The 22,204-nt window shown below is 29.9% G+C and overlaps 5 protein-coding genes across 8 annotated transcripts; 3 read left to right on the top strand and 2 right to left on the bottom strand.

The window, feature by feature from the left end:
• Positions 1–26: 26 nt before the first annotated feature.
• Positions 27–2,935, bottom strand: LOC126871596 (probable E3 ubiquitin-protein ligase MGRN1). Of its 2 annotated transcripts, none has more exons than XM_050630569.1 (9): positions 2,651–2,935; positions 2,360–2,478; positions 2,005–2,270; positions 1,788–1,929; positions 1,503–1,706; positions 1,192–1,434; positions 845–1,005; positions 483–753; positions 27–370 (listed from the first exon to the last, which is right to left on the bottom strand). In XM_050630569.1, the coding sequence occupies exons 1-9, from the start codon at positions 2,736–2,738 to the stop codon at positions 194–196; spliced, it is 1,671 nt and encodes a 556-aa protein (XP_050486526.1). In that variant the 5' UTR covers positions 2,739–2,935; the 3' UTR covers positions 27–193. The 2 variants fall into 2 exon arrangements, with proteins under 2 accessions (XP_050486526.1, XP_050486525.1); XM_050630568.1 differs by having other exon boundaries at positions 27–379.
• Positions 2,936–3,098: 163 nt separating this feature from the next.
• LOC126871611 (pleckstrin homology domain-containing family J member 1-like) lies at positions 3,099–4,359 on the top strand. Of its 2 annotated transcripts, none has more exons than XM_050630599.1 (2): positions 3,099–3,691; positions 3,845–4,359. In XM_050630599.1, exons 1-2 carry the CDS (start codon positions 3,601–3,603, stop codon positions 4,324–4,326), a joined length of 573 nt encoding a protein of 190 aa, XP_050486556.1. In that variant the 5' UTR covers positions 3,099–3,600; the 3' UTR covers positions 4,327–4,359. The 2 variants fall into 2 exon arrangements, with proteins under 2 accessions (XP_050486556.1, XP_050486558.1); XM_050630601.1 differs by having other exon boundaries at positions 3,911–4,359.
• A 1,016-nt stretch (positions 4,360–5,375) lies between these two features.
• Positions 5,376–6,297, top strand: LOC126871613 (translocon-associated protein subunit delta). The gene is made up of 2 exons (XM_050630603.1): positions 5,376–5,796; positions 5,930–6,297. The coding sequence occupies exons 1-2, from the start codon at positions 5,545–5,547 to the stop codon at positions 6,188–6,190; spliced, it is 513 nt and encodes a 170-aa protein (XP_050486560.1). The 5' UTR covers positions 5,376–5,544; the 3' UTR covers positions 6,191–6,297.
• Positions 6,298–6,417: 120 nt separating this feature from the next.
• On the bottom strand, positions 6,418–8,503 carry LOC126871604 (proteasome assembly chaperone 2). Its single transcript, XM_050630586.1, has 3 exons — positions 8,304–8,503; positions 6,975–7,326; positions 6,418–6,890 (listed from the first exon to the last, which is right to left on the bottom strand). The coding sequence occupies exons 1-3, from the start codon at positions 8,501–8,503 to the stop codon at positions 6,486–6,488; spliced, it is 957 nt and encodes a 318-aa protein (XP_050486543.1). The 3' UTR covers positions 6,418–6,485.
• LOC126871591 (SR-related and CTD-associated factor 4) lies at positions 8,389–21,400 on the top strand. 2 transcript variants are annotated; one of them, XM_050630553.1, is made up of 19 exons: positions 8,389–8,537; positions 9,363–9,491; positions 9,593–9,884; positions 9,958–10,145; positions 10,256–10,534; positions 10,625–10,771; positions 10,873–11,123; positions 11,291–11,506; positions 11,631–11,764; positions 11,889–12,097; positions 12,234–12,411; positions 12,481–12,792; positions 12,931–13,158; positions 13,243–13,517; positions 13,614–13,859; positions 14,064–14,527; positions 14,782–15,062; positions 15,561–16,180; positions 21,075–21,400. In XM_050630553.1, the coding sequence occupies exons 1-18, from the start codon at positions 8,508–8,510 to the stop codon at positions 16,172–16,174; spliced, it is 4,473 nt and encodes a 1,490-aa protein (XP_050486510.1). In that variant the 5' UTR covers positions 8,389–8,507; the 3' UTR covers positions 16,175–16,180; positions 21,075–21,400. The 2 variants fall into 2 exon arrangements, with proteins under 2 accessions (XP_050486510.1, XP_050486509.1); XM_050630552.1 differs by lacking the exon at positions 21,075–21,400 and having other exon boundaries at positions 15,561–17,878.
• Positions 21,401–22,204: the final 804 nt, after the last annotated feature.

Genomic DNA, 22,204 nt, shown 5'->3' on the forward strand with positions numbered 1-22,204 from the left:
TTTCATGCTAGATTTCTAACCAATAATTACAAACGTAAACAATTTTAATTTATAATTTATAATGTCATATTTACAATTTACAATCAGAATTTTAAGGAAATATGTGCATTCTTACATTGTAAAACTTAATTAAATACATTTTATTTTTTTCTCTTTAGAAGACATAATTAGATATCATCTGATGATATTAATTTCAATGTGAATGACATGTAATATCCGCGTCATTTTCATTTTCCGTGTTTTGAATCTCGTCATCAATATCTATATCACATATTCCGCGACTATGAGTATCAAGTGCCTCTGTACTAGTTGCTGCATCTAATAATGGAGATAATTTCTCTGCCTCGCTGTCTTCATCTTGTCCTTGCCCCTGTAAATACTAATTTATTTGGACGACGTAGTAAAAATCTGCATATTTTCAATATTTTGTTAAAAGTGCTAAGTAACGAAAAAATATTGGAAATTGGACATCAGGAGATTACCTCGTAAAGAGAAACTGGTTGTTTTTCATTAACAAGTCTAAGGGTATCTCGTGATCGTAATACTGCCTTTTCCCGTAAATGCCCGGAGTTTTTCATCCTCATTGCTGGAGATCGGCTATGTAAATCTTTCTGTGATCCTGAATGTTCATCTCTGGCTAACAAGACAGACATTCGAAATTCCGGGGTAGGGCATGTAGTACCACTTGTTCTTGCAGATACATCTCCATCTTTTGAAGATACATGTTTCGATACAGGTGTACGTTCTATAGATCTTTTAAATAGCATGTGAATTACAATTTAAATCGATTATACTAACATAAACTAAACGTAAATTTAAAAATTCAAGTAATATAATATTTTACCTATTTAATGCTTCAGCTGCTTGAATCGCACTGGCTGTATCTGTATCAGGAGTATCTGGAGATTCTGGCGCAAGAACAGCAGTTCTTGGAATATATGGACCATTCAAAGCTTCTATTAACGATACAGCTTCGTATCCAGCTGGTATATTTTCACAACTTCCCTGAAAAAGGATATAACATTTCTTTTATCAGATAAAAAGGCAGTTTATTGTTTTCAATTAAATTTTACAACAAACTGTACCGAAATAGAGTAAGATATAAAGATGATAAACATATATCTAAACATATGTGCACATAACACTGACGCGTATTTTAATAATTACTTGTATGAATAAATAAATATTGACCTCTGGTAATGGTGGATTTGATATAATTGCTCCAGTTGCTTTCTGTAGAGCTTTAATTTGAAGGAGAGCTCTGAAAGGGGCCCGACATATTGGACAATTGTTCGCTTGATATCGAAGAGAATCTGCACAGCTATTGCATAGGCATAGATGCCTACACGGTAATATTAAAGTATCTCGCACGTCACACATACAAATAACACATTCTGATCCATTATCATCTGTATCTTCATCACTACCTTGTTGCTGAAAAATAAATTGACGTGAAACGAATATAAAATAAGAAATTCTGGGTATATATTATTATTTTATACCTTTGCATTTTCGGCGTTTTTATTTTCAATTCCATATATTTCTTGAAGCAAGTAACAAAGGCCATCAACATAAAGCTTTTGTTTAAGAGCTTTTAATACGTATGTTCCATCCGAATGTTTTTCAACAACTGCTATAGTTGTATGAGATTGTTTTGGTTCGTCTGAGCCTTCTTCTGCTACACAATGGATTGCTATTGGAATTATCTATAAGTAATTATAATGATGAACAAAAAATAATTTCAAAGTTTTATAAATATAATATATAGATACTTCAAACGTACATACTTCCCTGTCAGCATTGTACAATAAATCTTCTTTGCTGTAGGCAGTTGGATCAAACATATGTGACGTTTGAGAGAATAACTGATTGGCACCTTTCTTATAATAATATGTCTCAGAATTCATAGATGGATCCCTTGGTATGTATCTACAAATAATACTTTTCATTATATATAACACTGCGCATAATATGTAAAATTTGTACGACATCTTTATTACATACGTGGCTCCTTTTGTTGTTATTTCTTCGGTGCAAAAATAATATATTGTGATTGCACATCTTACATCGCAATCAAATGTAAATTCAATATTATAGCGATTTGATTTCTTGTCTATATCACCATCTCCATAATGTTTAACACTATGACACTGAGGTGAAGTGGAAGTTTGATCAACATTACGAACCAATCTTAATGATTCTCTTCTTATATTTACTAAGCTTTTCAACGTTTTAGTAGGATCATTAGCTTGTGGTGGAGGATATGGAAACTAAGGTAAAATTAAGTGAAGTGTTAAAAATAATTTTTTGAGAACTGTATGTATACATTGTATAATACTGTAATAATATCATATCTTACAGGTGTTGGGCGACTTCCTAAAAAATTCAAATCAGCATTTTCTCCAAAAAGGTAGGCTTCTGGTTGAGGTGTATCAAACCGTTCACCACCCATTATGAAATGACTACCAAAATAACTTCCTAATGAATAAAATTTATTAAATAAAATACAAAACATTTTCTAATACATGATATGTATTTTAATATGTAATTTATTAAAATAAGAATAATTTAATTCATATATTTTAATATCTTGCTTATGGCTATATGATGATGATAATATAAAAATATTCTCAAAATAACATAAACAAACCCGAACGAGGAGGATATTTGTATGCATGATTTGAAACAATATCAACTTCTTCTACACCAGCGTTTTGTCGACTTGTTAACGAACCCATTGCTTAATTATATTAAAAATAATTATAAACTGTTGTGCTATAAGGCAAACTTTATCTCGATAGAATTAAGCATATGATGTTTTAGAAATAAATACGTATTACAGGTAATTAAGATAAGTCACATCTGTAAGAATGTAAATAAGTTTCTAAAAACGATTATAAATTTGACAAATGATGTGTGCCGTTAACACACTCCTTTATACATAGATGTGTATGTAAAAGGTATGAAATGTATTATATATATCTTTCAGGTTTGCCAAATTTGTCAGTTTACTTATTTATCTGAATTTTATGTTTTAGGTAGTACATTTATTAGAGGAAGTGTTAATACACATTTGTGCGAAAAAATTTATATTTTTTATTTACGAATGAAAACCAAGCTAAAACAATTTGAGAAAAAAGAAAAAAGAAAAAGAAACACGACAGATCTATGTGTATGTTTCTCAGACTGTTAAGATCAACGCGCTATTTCAAACTTGTGATATATATGTAGTGTAATCTGCAAACTTTATAGTTGACGTTTAATAACGAATAAGCATTCATGTTACGTCGGTATACAACATGGATTCTAATAGCCCTTTAATATTTGTAATAAACGTTTGATACAATTTATGTAATTGAAATCAAGAAAACATATTAGAATCAGCAAAGGATAAACGAATAATGGAATATAATACCACGGTTTTGTGCAATATTGGTAGTTTGGCATTAAATTTTGAGAAACATAGCCAAATTTTTTAATGAATGCAAGAAGTTAGAACAATAGCAAAACAAAGAAATATGAATTATATACGTATTATAACTATGCGATAGTATTTATGTAATACACGAATGTATAAAGTGTAAATAACTTTTTACCATCATGAAATTCAACGAAAAGGAACTTGCCGAGGCAAGTAATGGCCCCGCTGATATTGAAGGCCGTTTAAATCATAAACGAGCACATAAATCAGGTTAGTCTTTAGTTAAGAGTTGTTTACATTTATTTGAGAGAATATCATACTCATCAACTTACTAGCTTCAATTACCTATAACCTATAAATTCCCTTACAAATATTTATTTTTTTCATACCTATTTTCTGATATTCATATCCTTTGGATTTTAGGATTCAAAGAAAAGTGGTTTAAATTAAGATGCAATTTATTGTTTTATTTTAACATCAACGAATTAGGACAGATTGACACTAGGCAACCAGCAGGTGTAATTATTTTGGAAAATTATAGTATTAACCTTGATGCTGCATCGGAAGGTGTATTCGCATTTAGCATAGCATTTAGAGACGAATATGAAAAGAGACATGTCCTAAGTGGTCGTTCAGAATCGCAAGTAGAACAATGGGTCAACGCACTTAAACAAGCAAGTTACGAATATTGGAGATTTCGTTTAATAGTGCTTCAAGAAGAGCTATGTAGAAAAACAGGAAAAGATCCATTGCTTATGTATCCACGAAATCAAGGAATTATCAGGGATGAAGCATGGGAACCTGCATCAACTTTCCGATCTCATGTACGCTCTTTTACTACGTCAGTTGTAACATCAACTGCGATAAATACAGTAACAAAGGAAATGAATTTGATTGAATTTTAAATTAGTTAATTCAATTACAGTTGTTTTACATTATTCTCTGAAATCTTAGGATTGTTTAAATATATAAAAGTTCAGTAGTGCAATTAAATTCATGACTAAAGAGCAAAAAGTCACTAGCGCAAGTGAATAGTAATTCTTTATTACCACATATTTTCATTAATATCAACAAAATTATATATTTAGTGCACATATATAATCTTCATTATTTATTAGTAAAAATACATCTTATACATGCTTATGTAAAATAACTTTCATAGTATTTTAAGTACCAAAATAATTTGACTATTATAATATACAAAAGTTTCACGAGAATATAACTTTTAAAGAATTTGTATTATAAATGAGTGATGAGCAATTATTTTATTATTGCTCAAACTCTGTATCTCGTGTATAGATTTTTCAAGTATTTATAAACCAAATACTCTTATAATGTGTGCCTATATTATAAACTTTTGATAACTATTAATATATATTTATAATATTAGAATACACATATTTTTTCAAGCATTGTATATAAACAATCTTCAAAGTATCTTTATTTAATTCTTTAATTCTATATTTTAATTTACATTTACAAAATACAAACTTATATTAATTTTATTTTAGTACAAAGTGCATAATATATTCTTATATTATGTATGCATGATTTAAAATGAATTTAATCTGGATAAAAATAATCTATATATTTTAATTCCATGTATATACAATATATATATATATATATATATATTATTTTATATTAACATTCTGTGACATCCTTTTTGACATTGTGTCCTAAAAAAATTAAATAAAGAGCTGAGTTTTAAATTTGTATTTAATTAATTATGCTTTCGTAATAAACAGCAAAATATTAATTATTGTATAACATATGTATATAATGTAAACGTATATATCATACATTTCTAATTGTGGTATGTGAAATTTATAAGTAAAATATTGCTCATAAACAAGTTACATTTTAATGTTTCTTAATATTTCAAAAATATGTTGGTACCACTGTTTCCAACTATTCACTACGTGTCAGTTCACATATCCACACGTTCACACGTCATCAAAGTACATAGTTTAGTCCTTGTAAACACACTATAGGTATACGTAATTAATGTTTAACCTAACATGATTTAAACTGACAGTAGTGAAGTTAATTTTATTGATATAATTTATTTGTAAACAACATTTAAGAGAAATCATCAGTTAAAGTAAACGTAAAACAGTACAATGAAACGATTCATTGTTTTTTCTATACTTATAATTTGTGGAATTTTCGATACTTTTGCCGAAACGTGCCAGAAGCCTGAAGTCGTTGCCTCTGCATATGTCACAGAAGATGCAACAATTCTGACAAATGTTGCATTCACAACACAATTTGTGCTTAAGTGTAGTAATGGTGTGAAAGGTATTACCTTATACGCAGAGGTTGATGGTAAATCATTACCAGCTGCCCGATTAAGTTCTGATAACAAATATCAGGTATTGAAATTAAAATCTATATGCTTGAAATAAATCTTATTAAATTTATAATGAAGTTGAATTTATATCAAATCAGAATCATGTGTAAATTATAAAAACTTAATTGCAATTGAAATAAATTTCAATTTTATAGGTTTCTTGGACAGAAGATGTGAAAAAAGCACGTTCTGGAGAATACAATATAAAATTATATGACGATGAAAGATATGCAGCTATACGTAAAGCATTAAGAAATGGAGAAGATCCAAATAGTGTGAAACCTTTAGTTGTTGTAGTGCTTAGTAATCCAGGCATATATCGCGGCCCTTGGGTTAACTCGGAACTCCTTGCTGTCCTTTTAGCTGCCGTAGTGTCATATTCCGCCTTCTCTTCTAAATTCAAGCTTCTTGCTTAATCATCTTTTATAAATAATAAATTTGTTAAAGTTCTTATGTAAATTAAATATTACTTAAACAAATGGATTTTGTTCCTTTTTAAATATAACTTTGTAATTTAGCTTAACGACAATGCCACATTTATTGTGCAACATCATTTTAAAATTTAATAACATCCATGTATCTTTCTTTTCTTTAATATTAAGAAACCGATATTTTTACTGGGATATAATTTTTATAGCACCAATTTTTATATTTATAATTTATTTTCTAAAAGTCGAAACAGAGTCAACAAAGTACAGTTAGATATAAAATTCAATACATATTAGAAGCAGGTGGATTTCCAAAAAAGAATTCCCAAGAGGGTGGATGTTTAATATCATTAGTATCATCATTTACTAAATTCAACCAGTCATTCAGTCCTTTAAAAAGCATTAATGCATCAGAAACATTGTCTCCTTCTGAACAATAACAAAACAGTACTGTACAAGGAATCTCCTTTTCTTTAAAATACTCATATAGACCGTTTGCAAATCCACCACCAGGAATGTAATATTGTCTTGTAGATTTTATTGTAATACTTTTCATATGCTTTGTCCAATGTAAGCTCTTAAGAAGTTTTTCATTATTCAATAAAGAATCATCCGAGGTAAGGTACCTTATTCTCCACTCTGACCTATTTGCACACTCATAATCATAACTGCTGGTTAGGATTATTATCTATAAGAATAGTTTTTATATTAACATAACAATCAAACGATTTGACATTTGTAATATTAGTATATATGCATTACACTGCTGTACCTTACTAATTTTCTTTTGTTGAATAAATTGTGCTAGTTCATTAAAGAAGTCATTCGAACTGCCAACATAAGGTGAACGTAATTGTAAAAGAATTATATTATGGCATCCTCCAAGGTAAAAGTCAGCGGTAGTACAAAGAGAAGTAGAATTTTTATTATAAGGATCAAGTCCACATATTGGAAGAAACATAGAATTCCATAAACTTCCAATTTTATGCATGTCCAAGCTAGATATTAATAAATCAATACATAATTGTCCAACGTTTCCAACAGCCACTGACGGAAGTATCAGAGTGTAATTCTCGAGGTTAATTTCATCCGGTATTTTTATCATTTTTACTAAATGTGGATACCTGTTTCATTAATAAAATTTATTAAATAAAGCTTATAACTCATAAAAATATACGACAAAATATTTATACAAACTCAAGATTCAATTTGAAAATTCAAAATTTGCACGTCATGGTAAAGTGATTGTTAAGTTATTATTACTTGTATCGTGTTGCTGTAAAATCCTCTCTTTATGATCATTTATATTTATATATTTATTTATTGAATAAACATTTTCTATATTTATAATGCGATGTAATTTCAAATAATAACACACTTCACATTACATAGAAATAGTGAAACTATATAAACGTACATAAGAGTTCAAACTTCTATGAAATGATTATTTGACATTTCTGATGTACGTAGATATATACGGTTGGTAGCTCTGTCCTTATAATTTTTAGTTATATCAGGTTATATAGATAATTATTAGCAGAACTTGTAAGTATATACAGTATATTTATACATATAGTAGCGTGGAATATGCATATGTATTTAATATACACTGAACAATATATTATGAGATAATTCTTACAAAGAATTATTTTATAAATTGTGATAAATTTTCTTCTTATTTTCTTACAAACTTATTTATAAAACTTATATAATGAGGTGCAAATTTAAGGAATATTGAAATTTATAAATTAATTACTGAAATTTATAGAGGGCTGTGGTCAATAATGAAAGAACTATAAAAAAGTAAACTAATGATATAATATTTCATATTGAACAAATTTATATCAATTTTGTGTAAATACCGTATAATTTTTATATGACTAATTAAATTTATATGTATAAATATATATAATGCATATATAGTATATAAACATATATACACGTATATACCATGTTTTATTAAAATTGAATTAATTATAAAAAAGAAGAGAAGAAAATCGTGGGAAGATAGAAATTTAGATTGATTCCCATTTAATAATTTATTTCTTTGGATTTTGATTGGTGTAGAATAATCGGTATTAAAGCGAAACTTGTTACCGACTGTGCATAGCGGCATGTGACGTCACGCATCACCGCCCCGCGATGCCTTTCGGGAAATAGCGCCGCCATCTTGAGTGGCATGGCCCAGCTAGACAGTGCGCCCTGAGCCAAGACATGCGATTTATCGCGAAAACATTGAACGTCCCAAGGATCACGGATTTCTGTGAAACATAGCAAATCTTTGGTGCTTCGCACCTTCATCAGGATGGAGGCGGTTAAGGCATTTAACGCAGAGGTGAATTGACTTACCCTTAATTCTTCTTCTAGCCCGCCGACTCTCCCTCTTTTTTTCTCTTGTTCATCTTTTCCTTTTTCTCTTTCTTTTTTACTTTTCAAAGTTGAGATCGTGTCATTATTTTAAACTAAAGATTCAAATGATATTATTTCCCCCGACTTGTCTGTGCTGTTTGTTGTATGAAAATTGAAGTGACTTTCGTGCTTGAAGAATGCTTTGATTTCTAGACGTGCGAAAGAGAGAGGGGAGAGAGAGAGAGAAAGAGAGAGAGAGCGAGAGAGAGCGATTATCTTTATATGTAAGAAAGAGGGAGAGAAATCAGAGAGAACCTTTATTGTGATTTTAAGTATTTGTGATGCATAACATCGTCGTCTTTATTATGTAAAAATTTTGTAATTTTTGTAATGATAAAGAAAGGGTAAATAATTATTGTATATGTGTGGTTTAGTTTTGTTAGTTATGTTTGTGATGGAAGGGAGAGAAATAAGGGAAAGCAATAAGGAATATTTTGTAAGTGATATTAGTTGAATTCATAGCAATTGTAATAAAACTTGTTTAATTTTTGCGATCAATTCATTAGAATTTATATAAACATATATTGTTGACTTTTGATTTGTTACATATAAAACTTAGAATTGCTTTTGAAGAGTATAGGTACATTAATCAACATCAACAGTTCTTTTCAAGTACTATTGAGAACTATTAAGATTTCTTAAATTAAAAAATTTAATCATATTCTCTGACTACTATGTTAAATGATTATGAATACATTGAAGTATTAAAAATAGAAAATAATAATTATATATATGTTTTTTTTTTTTCCAGCTCTCAGCTCTGTATGATGTTAAACCACCAATTTCCAAAGCTAAGATGAATTCTTTAACTAGAGGTGCAATTAAGGCAATTAAATTCTATAAACATGTTGTGCAAAGTGTCGAGAAATTCATCCAAAAAGTGAGTTATAAAGAATAAGAAAGCTTTTGAGAGCAAAGTATAAAATACATGGTAATTATATTGTTTGTTTTATTTGTATTAATTGCCAATTAATGTTACAGTGTAAGCCAGAGTACAAAGTGCCTGGATTGTACGTTATAGATTCAATTGTACGTCAGTCCAGACACCAATTTGGGGTTGAGAAAGATGTCTTTGCTCCACGCTTTGCCAAGAACATGCAAACTACTTTCTTAAATCTTTTGAAGTGCCCTCAGGAAGATAAAAGCAAAGTAATAAGAGTTTTAAATCTTTGGCAGAAGAATGCAGTGTTCCCTTCGGAGGTTATACAGCCCTTATTTGATCTTGCGGATCCAAATCATCCAATACATAAGGAGCAAGCAGTTAATACCAATGGTAAAAGGAAGTTGTGAGTTAATATATCAAATTTAAATAAAATTAAATAGTGAATATTCGTTATTATGTTTAGGTACACTGATTGCGTCTGCAACAAATAATGTTGGTAATACTACAACTTCAGTAAAGACTCCCCCTTTGACTGCAAAAAATGCGGTAAAGGATCAAAAATTATTTTCTTCCGCAAAGCCAATCGATCCTGCCTGGCTTGCGCAAACAAAAATAGAAACAGCAAATATAGTTAATGCTAATAAACTTTTAGTAAGTCTTGTTTTTATATTTATTCTATATATTATTTGTACACTTACAGTTTGTCGCATATCTTTTGTACGTAAAATGAACAGAATTTCAATTTTGGCTTCTTTTTTCAGGGGCAATCCAATTCAACTCAAATGGATGTTTCTTTCCTTGATCAGTTACAACATTTACAGCAGTTATTATTAAAAAAGCAGGAGTCCACAAATGAACAGAAAAGTTCTGTAAAATTTGATAAAAAGCTCTTAGATTTTGATTATGGCGAGGAAGAGGATGATGACGTTGTTGTTGCTAGTTCACCAGCAGCGACCGCAGGATCTAATACTGGTCAACACAATACAGTTTCAACAGGAAATAGTTTGGAGAGTCTTGGACTTCTTTTAACAAATCCAGAGGTACTAACTTATCATTATTACATCAATATAATAGTCAAGGAGAAAATATGATTTAATTAATAAATTGCTTAATTCTTTAATTGATAATAGGTTTTGAGACAACTTCAAACATTACAACAAACAATGCAGGGAAGTACTTCCTCATCACAGCATGAAACAGAAGAAAAGATGCGGAAACTTCAGCAAATGAAGCAGCAAGAGGAAGAATTTGATAAACATCTGGCTCAAACTGTTCCTGTATGTTATTAACAGTATTAATAGTTTTCCTGTTCACATAAAAGTAAAAGAGACATCCTAATAGTTTCATGTATGTTAATGAAAATCGATCTTTGTTTTAGAATTTACCATTTGCATCTGAATGCGAATTAAAACCATCAGACATTTTGAAGCCAAGTCAACAAAATACTTATACAACAAATGTAAGTAGTGGAGTCATACAAGATATGAGTCAACCACCTCCTGGTTATCCACCGGCTCTACCGTATGCCTCTCAACCCTTATCAAATATTAGGCAGATAAATCAGCAAGCGCATCAAAATCAAAAAAGTCCACTTCTTGACGAACGGCAGGACGCGCAAGATTATTCTGGGTAAACATTCTTCCCTTTTATAAAGTAGGGTAAAAGATATATTTTCCTTTTCATTTTCATGAAATTTAGTTTTTCATTTAATTTAAATTTACTTTGATCTCTATTGCAATTTAACTTGTAACATTACTGAATATTGAAACTGATTATTAATAAATGACTGTCTATAGAAATGGTGCAAGGCGAGATAGTAGCAGTGTAGAAATTGTAAATTGTGAAAATACAAGATCGCAGAGTAGATCGCCTGATCGATACAGACATCACAGTCGATCTAGATCACCACGACACAGAGATAGGGATAGAGATAGGGATAGGGACAGGGACAGGGATCGAGATCGAGACAGAGATAGAAAATCTAGATCAAGAAGCAGATCTAGGAGGAGAAGGTAATTTTACATGTCTTCTTTTGCTTATATTATATTATAGGCAATATACCTAAATATATATTTATACATTATTTTATACACTTTGTTATGATCATGTGATATTAAGGATATTATTATATCGTAGGTCTCGTTCAAGAGACAGAGGTCGTGACAGAAAACGGGAGGATAGTCGAGAGAAAATGACTGAGGAAGAACGAGAAAAAGAAAGAGAAAGGCGTAAACGAGGATTACCACCAATTGTGAGAGATAAATTAAGCGGTAATTTCACCTATTTTCATATGCATATGCATTTGGTTTTACATCGAAGGAATCGTTCTTCTTGTTTTCTTTTCTTTCTTTTTTTTTTTTTTTTTCTATATGAATTTAATATATTTATTTGCAGTTTGTAGTACAACTCTTTGGGTGGGACATCTATCGAAATTAGTACACCAAGAAGAACTTTCAGATACTTTTGGAGAATTTGGTGATATTGTCAGTATAGATTTAATTTCACCCAGAGGTTGCGCCTTTATATGCATGAATAGAAGGCAAGATGCATATAGGGCTCTTACTAAGCTTAAAAATCATAAAATGCAAGGAAAGGCAATCACTGTAAGTTAACATTTTTGGTCACCTTTAAAAATAATAATTTATTATCGTTTTTATTGAATATATTTATAAATGTATTATCAAATAACAATAAAACTCTATGTCTTTTCAGAATAATAGAATTTTTATTGTATTTTAGTTAGCTTGGGCTCCAGGAAAAGGGGTGAAAGGAAAAGAATGGAAAGATTATTGGGAAGTTGAATTAGGAGTTAGTTATATTCCTTGGAATAAATTAGTTAATGTTACTGATCAAGATTTAGAATTATTAGAAGAAGGAGGTATGATTGACGAAGACACTCTACCACCCAATCTAAAAGGTAAAGGAACAATTATGTTTTAAGAAATATTTAAGACAATTCATGCTAATCATTATAAATCATTAACAGGTAAATTAAAGCATTCCGGGACAAATGCAGATGTACTTCAACAACAGTTGCAATTACAACAGCAAGCATTAGTTGCAGCTGCTGGAATTCCAAATTTGGCGGATGGTATTGTAAATGTAATGCAACCTTCAACTAGTGCTCAACAGCAACAATCCCAGCAACAAACTTCACAACAAGGTCAACAGCAGCAACAAGTAATCGATACAAGTCAACCTCCACCAATTAGACCCCCTACATCAGCCGCTCTTTTACCGCCACCAAATACACAATTACAGATGATGCCACCTGCTTTTACAATGCCAGGAGTTCCTCGTAAGTACTTATTGAAGGAAAATTTTAACGAAAATTGAAGACTCAATCAAAAATAGGTATTAGTTATTTTTATTCTTTCTTTAAAGTTTATCGTTTTATACCTTTTTTTTTTTTTTTTTTTTTTTTTATATTGTTTAGGTATGATTGGACCAATGGGATTACCGATGGCACATAGTTTAATGCCGAATGTTCCCATAGGTGTGCCACCTCCAAATATGCAAAGTTTATTAGGGCCACCGGGAATGATGCAAACTATGTTAACACCACCTGTAAATTCTCCATTTGGAGCAGGTGTTGGCGTCGGCTTATTAACTCAAATTCCTTTACCAGCTCCAGCTGCTCCATCTGATAAACCTAATTCTACTGGTATGTGTATATGATCAATACATAAAGTGAGCTAAACCATGAATAAAAGAAAGCGATAAAAGCTCAAATTTCATCTCTTTCTAGGTATGCCACATAATGTTCCTCCAATAGGAGTTCCTCCTCCAACAACAGAAACAGGTATGCCAAATTTACCAATGTTACGCCAACCATATGGTGTAGGCCCTTCTGCGCCTTTGCAAATGCAACTACCTCAACAACAACATTCTGCTGATGACATGGATGTAGAGATGGAAGATGCAATGCCACAAAGTTCAAATGGAGCAAAAAATAAAAGTAATTTAACTGAACAACAACTTTCACAAAATGAAGAACGAGCAGAATCTGATCAACAAGTAGAGGTAAATAAAATTCATTTATTGCAGCAACTAATGTCCTAACTATGCGATTTAGAATGTCCTGCATAAAATTCTAATTTGATGTGAATTTAATAACAGCATCGAGATTATAAAGAAAGAGAGAGAGATCGGGAAAATAGGGAAAGAAGAGACAGAGAGACGCATTTATCACACAGAGATAGGGAAGGTACTGACTCTAGAATGGATCGCGGAAGAGACCGAGGTAGAGGGAGAGATAGGGGACGCGATCGTAGAAGAGATCTTAGAGATAGAGACAGGGATGACAGAAGAGAAAGGGAAAACCGGGAAAATCGAGAAGGAAATCCACAAACTCAAACTCTTCAGGTAATTATTTTCTGCTAAAAGAAGATTAAATTAAAAGTATTGAGGTAAAGATTTTATTGATCTACTTTCATCAAAAATATTTAAAAAGTAGTATGATACAGTCCAAAAGATTTAAATCACAAAAATTTGTAGTTTGCATTAATAATGCCATTATTTATTGCCGTGACAGTAATCTCAATTCATTTTCAATATATTTATATTCAGGAAAACGAAACTACTCCAAAAAAAGATGGGAAACCAAGCTTAGCTGATCGTTTGCGTCAATTGGCTGATGGCACACTACCACTTGAAGATCGTGTCGATCGAATAATACCTCGTAATCGCCAGGAACGAGATAGATCCGACAGAAGTTTTGATGATTCTCGATCGGCTCGTGGAGAACCCCTGTCTTCTTTAATGGATTTGCCAAAGTTTGGTTTACCTCAAGAAAGAGGTGATTTTCCAGCTCGACCACCAGATTTTCGTAATCCGCAAGATCCGAGAGAATATCAACAGCAAAGAGACAGACAAAGTTTCGGAAGAGGTCATAGAGGATCACAGATACACGAGGAATTTATGGATGTTCCAAGGTTGCAAGGAGGAATATATCAAGAGGAATTTGATAATAGAATACATGGACAACAAAGAGTAGAAGAATTCGGAAGACTTGGATCACTCAGAGAACAAAGGTGAGCTACTATCTTGTATTAATTTTTGAATTTACAATTGAAGTAAATAAGTGTAAATTACAGAAGTAAATACAATCATCGTAATGTTTATACAATATGCGATGTAAAATGCAACATATGACATTTCTTTTTTTTTTTTTTTTTTTTTTTTTAATATTCATTAAGTAATGATATTTACATTTTACAAAACATAATTGTTAACAAAATTATAGTATGTTTAAAGCATTGAATTCTTGATTAATTGCTTGCCAAAGGGAGGAATTTGATAGGTCTGAAGTACGAGGAAGGAGACCACTCGATGATCGGGATCGGTTCGATTATGAAATTAGGCGAGAAGGTTTTGACCCACGGCTTCAAGATGGTTTTGACCCAAGGGGACACCTCGATCGGGGTGATTTTGAACCTAGAAGGCGAGAATTCTTTGGAATTGATCCTATTTTTGGGATGCCGCCAATAATGGGACCTAGAGGACCTAGACCTGGACATCCTGATGGGTTTGGACCGCGGCCAGCTCCCTTAGGAGCTCGTGGACCAGGTAAACAAGTTTAATAAAAAGATAATTCAGGAATTGCTAACTTTTTCACTTGTACGTATTTAATGTAGACGTCAGTAATTTTTTATATATTTGCTACCAAACTTTTATATATAACAAAATTTTATTACATTCAACTTTATTATACAGGGTGGTTGGTAATTGGTGGTACAAGCGGAAAGGGGATGATTCTACGCGAAAAAAGAAGTCGAAAATATAGGATAAAAATTTTTCGTTTGAGGCTTTGTCTTCGAGAAAATCGACTTTGAATTTTCGCTCGGCACGCGTGCGGTACGTTATAACGGATCTCACTGTAGATCGTTGTCTCGATGGAAAAAATTAAAAAAGAAAATTTTTATTCTATATTTTCGACTTCTTTTTTCGCGTAGAATCACCCCTTTTCCGCTTGTACCACCAGTTACCAACCACCCTGTATAATAATCGAATGAATGAATAAATTTAAATTAACGAATAAAAGTTTAACAAGATTTTATTCTATAGGTCCATTAATGTTCCATCCACGAGGTTTGGGACCTCGTCCTCTTCGTCCTGGTATGAGGCCTTTTGGTCCTCGTGGGCCACCTTTTGATCCCCGAGAGCCGGATGCCTTTTTCAGACCACCTTTTGATGATATTCGCCCCCATGTCAGACCACCTTTCGGTCCTATGGGCCCGCCATCCATTATTCCTCCGGAGTCTGCTGCTCCCTGGAGAAATCAGGAACTTCCGCCTTCTGGTTCCTGGCCTTCCGATTCAGAGAATCACTCACAAAGGGATAATCTTAGGGACAAAAAAGGTGGTAATAAACATCCGAATAACATGGAAAGAGAAAATCGAAATAGGGGACGAAAATCTAGATGGACTAATGTTAGTCCATCTGGAGAGGAAATTGAAGAATCAAAAGAACAAGAATCAACCTCTGCGAATGTTGAAGAAAAAGAAGAACCTGCAAAGGAAGAAGAAGTAGCTGTGAAAGAAGAAGTGAAAGAAGAAATTGATATGAAGGAAGTAATCTCTAATGAACAGAAGGAAGAATTAGTAGAAACGGTTGAGACAAAAGAAGAAGAAGGCATTGAAATGAAGAAGGAGGAAGAAGAGGATTGCAGGGATTCTTAGACCAAAGTAAAGAGCGATTTTTCTCTTTAAAATTTTTTCTTACTCTGTGGAGTGGTGTGAGGGAGAATTCGTTGCTTCAATTTGGGTCGAATTGAAACAGTCAATTTTAGAAAATGAGATACTGAATTTTAGAATAATTGTATTCAATCGATGACAATTATTGTTAAAAGTAGTGGTATTCCGTTCCAATTCTAACCTCTGTAATACTGATAAAGTTACTGCTTGTTATTAAAAGTAGATCTTAAGGAGTAAATACAACGAAGAAATTATAATTAAAAAACATAAAAATGTACGATTAATTTAGTTTAAATTAATAAATTCGTATAGAAATCTATAGTGACTATACTATTCGCGAGGAAAATGTATCAAAAAAAGACATTTTCATTAATTTTTGGAACTTTATCACATTTCACATTAAAAAATTATCTTGTGCTGTTTTGAGATATGTGTAAAACGAAGACAACAGAAAATACATCATCGATTGAATAGAATAAGATATCTTTAATTCAGTGTTTCAGATTTCAAATAAATTGATTTCGTGATCAATTGGACACTTGGAAAGAAACTGTGATTTGTAAACACAGGACCTATGACCCGTGGATACTCCAAGTGGCGACTTATTATTTATTAAATTGTAAATACTTTTGTATTTTCGTAGTGAACAAACATACAATATATTCGATTTAAATATATATATTTAACTATTTCTTAGGAACTTTTGGAAATACAAGAATAGTATTTAATTTAAAAATGAATATAAAAATGGAAATGAATATTTTCCACCATGAATAGAAGAGATTTCGAAATGACTTATTTTGATAACTTATTCAACATTTTTATTGAGCTATATTTTAGTATCTTTTTAGAAATAAAATTTAAAAGGTCAAATATGCATTTTTTGAATTGTAAGAATGATATGTTTTTAATTTGTAAAAAGTGGTTAATAGTATCAGTAATAATCTGATATATCAAATTGTTTAAGAAAAAAAGAAATATTCGTAAGAAAAATCTTCATTTTTATTGCCATTTTCCGTTTTATACCAGATAATTTTTAAATATCTCTTTTTATATTTCCAACAGTCAAAGAAACAATTGAATGTATACATTTAAGTCGATCGTACTGTATAGATAGACAAATCTTAATAGTAGGATCTTGATTAACCGTGTATCGTAGAAACTTAAAGTATTTTCACATGGACATTTTTCGTTGATTGAACTCTTGTTCATTTAAATTTTTACGATGTTATATCCAACTAACAATAGATAGAAGGTTATATAAAAAAAAGTACTGTGTTTGCAACCGTATTGATTTAAATAAATTTTTATTCTATTTGAATATTATGTTAGGGATACTTATCTTGTTTAATAGAAGTAATTTGAAGTTAACAAATTTTGCTCATTTAAAGAGAAATTAAACAATCAATCAACAGAAAAAGTCAATGGTTCAAACAAATAACCGTGAATTCGGATAAGCAAGATTCTACAACTGCAAATATTTAAATAGATAGAGAGAGAGATTATATATATAAATATGCGTGTGTATGGAAGAGAGAATGTAGAAAATTGACAGAATGTTTGCATGCGTATAAATGATTATGAAAGAGAGAAGAGGAGAGAGGGAGAAGATGAAAAAAAGTGAGAATATATATAGCACCGATGTTCGGCGCGGCTCAATCAAACGAAAAATAAATATTTTCTATATAACGTCTTTCTTCATAAGCAGAATTACAGCCTTTCATTCCGCTTGGCTCCCGGAATTGTCTTTACGTTTTTCCTAGAAAATATCGTACATATATAAAATTGTTTTTAAAAGATTTTGTCTGGGAGTCTTCATTGAAAAATCAAGATAAATTAATTATTGTTGGTTAATTCTACTTATCATTATTTATATGAATGATTCAAAGAATTTTTTGAGTTTATTAATTTTTGTTTATATCTCAACGATATCATTTAATTACGTTATAGGGAAATGTTTCAGAGGAAAGTCACACTAAGCCAGTTGTGAGCCAAATCGTAGTGTTTGGAAATTTAAAATTATTTCTAATAATCTATAATATTGATATAGCCCTTCTTTTTGAAGGGATATAATTGTTTTTTACAAAGCACCTTAGGTAATTGTTAATTGCTGTAGGTAAAATATGTGAAAAGAAGACGTTTTTTTCTTTTCTTTTATAAAGAACAGTGATTTGAAAACGGTGAATGATTATTATGTAATATCAAGTATAATTCTAATGATTATTTAAATTTATATTTTTTTTTTAATTTGCACTAAAAAAAATTTTTTTTATATAACATCAACTATTAAAAATCGTTAAATAATTTTAAATTAATTTTAAGTCCGTTTTAACTAACGTATTACTCTGTTTAGTTCTTTTACTGTGCAATTTTTATCTGAAAAATTTTTCCTCCGAATATCGAATAATGTATTAAAGAAACTTTATTTAAACCGGATGTACTCTGTAATTGGAGCCATCGTTTGCTTGACAGGAAATAAAGAAACTTGTGAAACAATGAAAGAGAAAATAAACATTTGGGACGATATTCGGAATGGAATGAAATCTTTTCAGAGCAGCTTTGGATACTTGTTCAGTGCTCATACTCGTGTGTTCACATGCGTGAGTCTCTCTCTCTGTCGCCACACGACGATGGAACACCAGCCACCAGGTCGCTTGCGCTCAAACTGAGCGACAAGTGCAAGGTACTGTTGTGTTTTATAACTCATTATATTTATATACATACATACATGCATACATGCATATAAATAAATAAATATACATATATTTGTTTATATTTATATTTATTTATTTGTACATATAGGATGATAGATTTCTTTCTGGACGAACTTATACAGATGAATGAGACATATTTATCTATGATATGAATAACTTGGTAATTCGAAGCGAAAAAATTCACTTTAAGATAACATTAAGTAAATTTTATATGTTAATTTCTCAAATCTTATTTGTAATAATCATTTGAATTTTTGCAAGAGGCATTGGACTTGATTTGTTTTCAAATGAATTTTTATCGAATATATGTTGAAGATTTAAATTAGTGTGTATCATCAATGTCATTTTTAATTCATTTTATAAGTAAACATAATGTTACCAATATGATTAATGTCATATGATAGTTGAATCATACGTATTGTTGTAAAAGTTAGAAAAAAGGATGTGTAGTTTTGATAAATAATTAATGTGCAATAATGATAAATAGTATTGATACCATATGAGTAAAATATTATTAAACGAAAGTTTACTATTGAATAAAGAGCAAGATTTTGTATTTTACGATTTTGGATTACGCTTTAAGATTAATTAGGAGTGACTGAAAAGTGTAATGTAGATTGTATTTAATATTGTAAATTTCTATCTGAAATTATCTGTGCTAAATTTTGTTTAATTACTGATTGACTTTCTGTTCGTATTGAAGTATAAGTTGGTGATAAATTAACTATTATAAAATCATCAAGCCATTTAAGAATTATAACTCAGGAGTTTAAGTTCGTCCAGCATGAAGTACTTTTTTTTTTTTCTAACGGATCACCGTATTATAAACATCTTAGAGTAAAAATATTGAAACAAGAAACGAGTAGGTATCGAAATTTAGAATAGCATAAAGAGCCCGTGCACCACTCCGGAACAGAGTTTAAAGAAAAGTTTTCTATCTGTTTCTTTTTCGCAAGCTGAAAATTTGATCTATAATGATTGAAAGATCGCGATTAATTTGTTTACATGAACAAATAGTTGGTCAGTTATGTAAATATCTATTTGCGTATTTATATGCATTAGTAATTACCAATAATACGATTAAACGGAATAAGTATTATAAATGCATAGATCATTGTAAAGTCTATTTTTAATGTTCTTCACAATAGAAGCATTGTCATTTGTAATATTTCAATTGAACATAAACTAATTTATGCACGATTAGCATTTTGTACAAGATATATAATTTTTGTTTGGTTTATAAGTAATTTCTTTCTTTTCATTCTTTTTTTAAATCAATGCATTTTGTAACTTGTTATCGACGTCGATTCGATCAATGAGAAAAAGTTTTGGCATGCACATGCGCGAAGGTTCGTGGTCAATATCAGGTTTAGAGTTCTTGTATACCTGCATGCTGTAACCTCGAATTTTCATGTGTTCATGCACAAAGCATCTGCAAGATATCAAATATTTATAAGCGGTCCAATGTAGAAGATACTTTGTAAGATTTGGTATAATTGAAGGGTGGAAAATTTTCAATATAAAGCGAACAATTATTGATGTTTTTTTATCACTACTAATTATACCATTATTAGAGTTTTATACTAACAATTTACATTATTACATAGTAGTTATAATTACTATTATTGAAATTATAATTTCATCATACTACAGGCATAATTTCCTACTGAATTGCTGCTTATAAATGAAAGTAAAAGTTTCATAAGTTCATCTTTGCTAGGATGTACTGCAAGAGAGTAATACTAGAAAGTACATAATACAAGCTTTCTGCAATTAATTTAGATTATACATCATTAAAACCTTATTTTACTAAAATTTTCCGCTCATTTAATTCTATTTTGATTGACAAATGTACAGCATCAGAAACTATCGGAAATTACAAATTTTTATTTACTAATCTTAATTTTAATGTTAAATGTGAAAAAATTGATAACTGAAATAAATAATTTAAATTTGGTGATCTTCTCAATTTTTTACAAATAAAAAAATTAATTAATTAAATTAATTTTTAATTTAATTGAATGATTAATTTATAAATTAAATATTTGCAAATGTGTATTGCTATTTGTCTAACGGATATAGGCCCAATCTTTATTCCAAATTATTAACGTAATAAATTACATTTTCGCAATACATAATTCGAACTAAATATATTTTCATATTTGTTTCAGGCACAATAAATCTTGGAATAAGAAACGGATCTATCACGTGGTTTTTCCTCAATGTATTTATTGTAAACATGAGCATTTTAATAAAATTGAGATATGAATGTAGGTTGCAATATAAGAATATCATATAATATTTAAGATAATTCATGTTAATTATTTTTACCATTTGGTTATTTGTTTCATTTTCTAATTCGTATACAAGTATTTTATAACGGCAAACAAATATTTCTTTCGCATATAATTGATATATTAGCTAGAATTACAAAATATTGCATTGTTTTTTCATCAAAACTAGATAAGACAAATAAACAATAACAAAAATTTCTTACTATGTTTCACTCTAATTCTCTTGTTTAAATTTCATATAGAAAAGTTTTTAATTTTCGTGTACATAAAATACTATAATAAATATTACTTTAAAAATTGTACTAAAAGCGCGGAATATTAAGTTTACAATGAATGTTAATGTAAAAAAGAGCATTCTACATAATTGAAATATCGAGAAATATATATTAAGAATTTAATAAAAGTTTAATACCATTTATACATGTATTATTTTGCTGCTACAAAATTATATGTTAGAAGGGAATGTATGTATATATAATAATGTTCCATAAATGCCTTAAAATTTAAATATAGAGTAATAAATAACAAAAGTTAATGGAAATTCTATATATAAAATGTAACATCACTTTGTGTATATGGTATATACTTATCTAAAAATATATATTGACCTTATAATTCAAATTACACGCAACCTAAAAAAATAATTGTTCTATATAAATATTATTTATATATCTAAAACTGATGATAATATGTTCATTTTGATGAATAGCACTGTGCTTTTTATTTTATAAGGTATAAAATACTTTATAATATTTAGTATTATTACAAAAAACATGACAATATTATATTAAAATGTATCGTTGTCTAAAAAAAAAAAAAAAAAAAAAAAAAAACACACAAAACAAAACAAAACAAAACAATGCAAGATACTTGTATTGTATGCTTACGTAAAATCGAAAAAAGAACATGAAAATTCAATTTTATGCACTGCTTTAAATGAATGCTATCTATAATCATAGTAATTATTTCCTAATATATTACAAATACTTTATGACATTATTTTAAAA

Source organism: Bombus huntii, chromosome 12 (genome assembly GCF_024542735.1).
Source record: "Bombus huntii isolate Logan2020A chromosome 12, iyBomHunt1.1, whole genome shotgun sequence".
In the NCBI taxonomy this organism is placed as follows: Eukaryota; Metazoa; Arthropoda; class Insecta; order Hymenoptera; family Apidae; genus Bombus; species Bombus huntii.

Coding starts and splice junctions, on each gene's coding strand:
- LOC126871611 (XM_050630599.1), top strand. CDS start 3,601: ATGAAATTCAACGAAAAGGAACTTGCCGAGGCAAGTAATGGCCCCGCT. Junction 3,692..3,844: donor TAAACGAGCACATAAATCAG/GTTAGTCTTTAG, acceptor TTTGGATTTTAG/GATTCAAAGAAAAGTGGTTT.
- LOC126871613 (XM_050630603.1), top strand. CDS start 5,545: ATGAAACGATTCATTGTTTTTTCTATACTTATAATTTGTGGAATTTTC. Junction 5,797..5,929: donor GTTCTGATAACAAATATCAG/GTATTGAAATTA, acceptor TCAATTTTATAG/GTTTCTTGGACAGAAGATGT.
- LOC126871591 (XM_050630553.1), top strand. CDS start 8,508: ATGGAGGCGGTTAAGGCATTTAACGCAGAG. Junction 11,124..11,290: donor GACGCGCAAGATTATTCTGG/GTAAACATTCTT, acceptor GACTGTCTATAG/AAATGGTGCAAGGCGAGATA. Junction 13,518..13,613: donor AATCTGATCAACAAGTAGAG/GTAAATAAAATT, acceptor ATTTAATAACAG/CATCGAGATTATAAAGAAAG.
- LOC126871604 (XM_050630586.1), bottom strand. CDS start 8,503: ATGAAGGTGCGAAGCACCAAAGATTTGCTATGTTTCACAGAAATCCGT. Junction 7,327..8,303: donor GTCACATGCCGCTATGCACA/GTCGGTAACAAG, acceptor TTAATGAAACAG/GTATCCACATTTAGTAAAAA. Junction 6,891..6,974: donor AACAAAAGAAAATTAGTAAG/GTACAGCAGTGT, acceptor CTATTCTTATAG/ATAATAATCCTAACCAGCAG.
- LOC126871596 (XM_050630568.1), bottom strand. CDS start 2,738: ATGGGTTCGTTAACAAGTCGACAAAACGCTGGTGTAGAAGAAGTTGAT. Junction 1,707..1,787: donor TGTACAATGCTGACAGGGAA/GTATGTACGTTT, acceptor AATTACTTATAG/ATAATTCCAATAGCAATCCA. Junction 1,435..1,502: donor AAAACGCCGAAAATGCAAAG/GTATAAAATAAT, acceptor TTTATTTTTCAG/CAACAAGGTAGTGATGAAGA.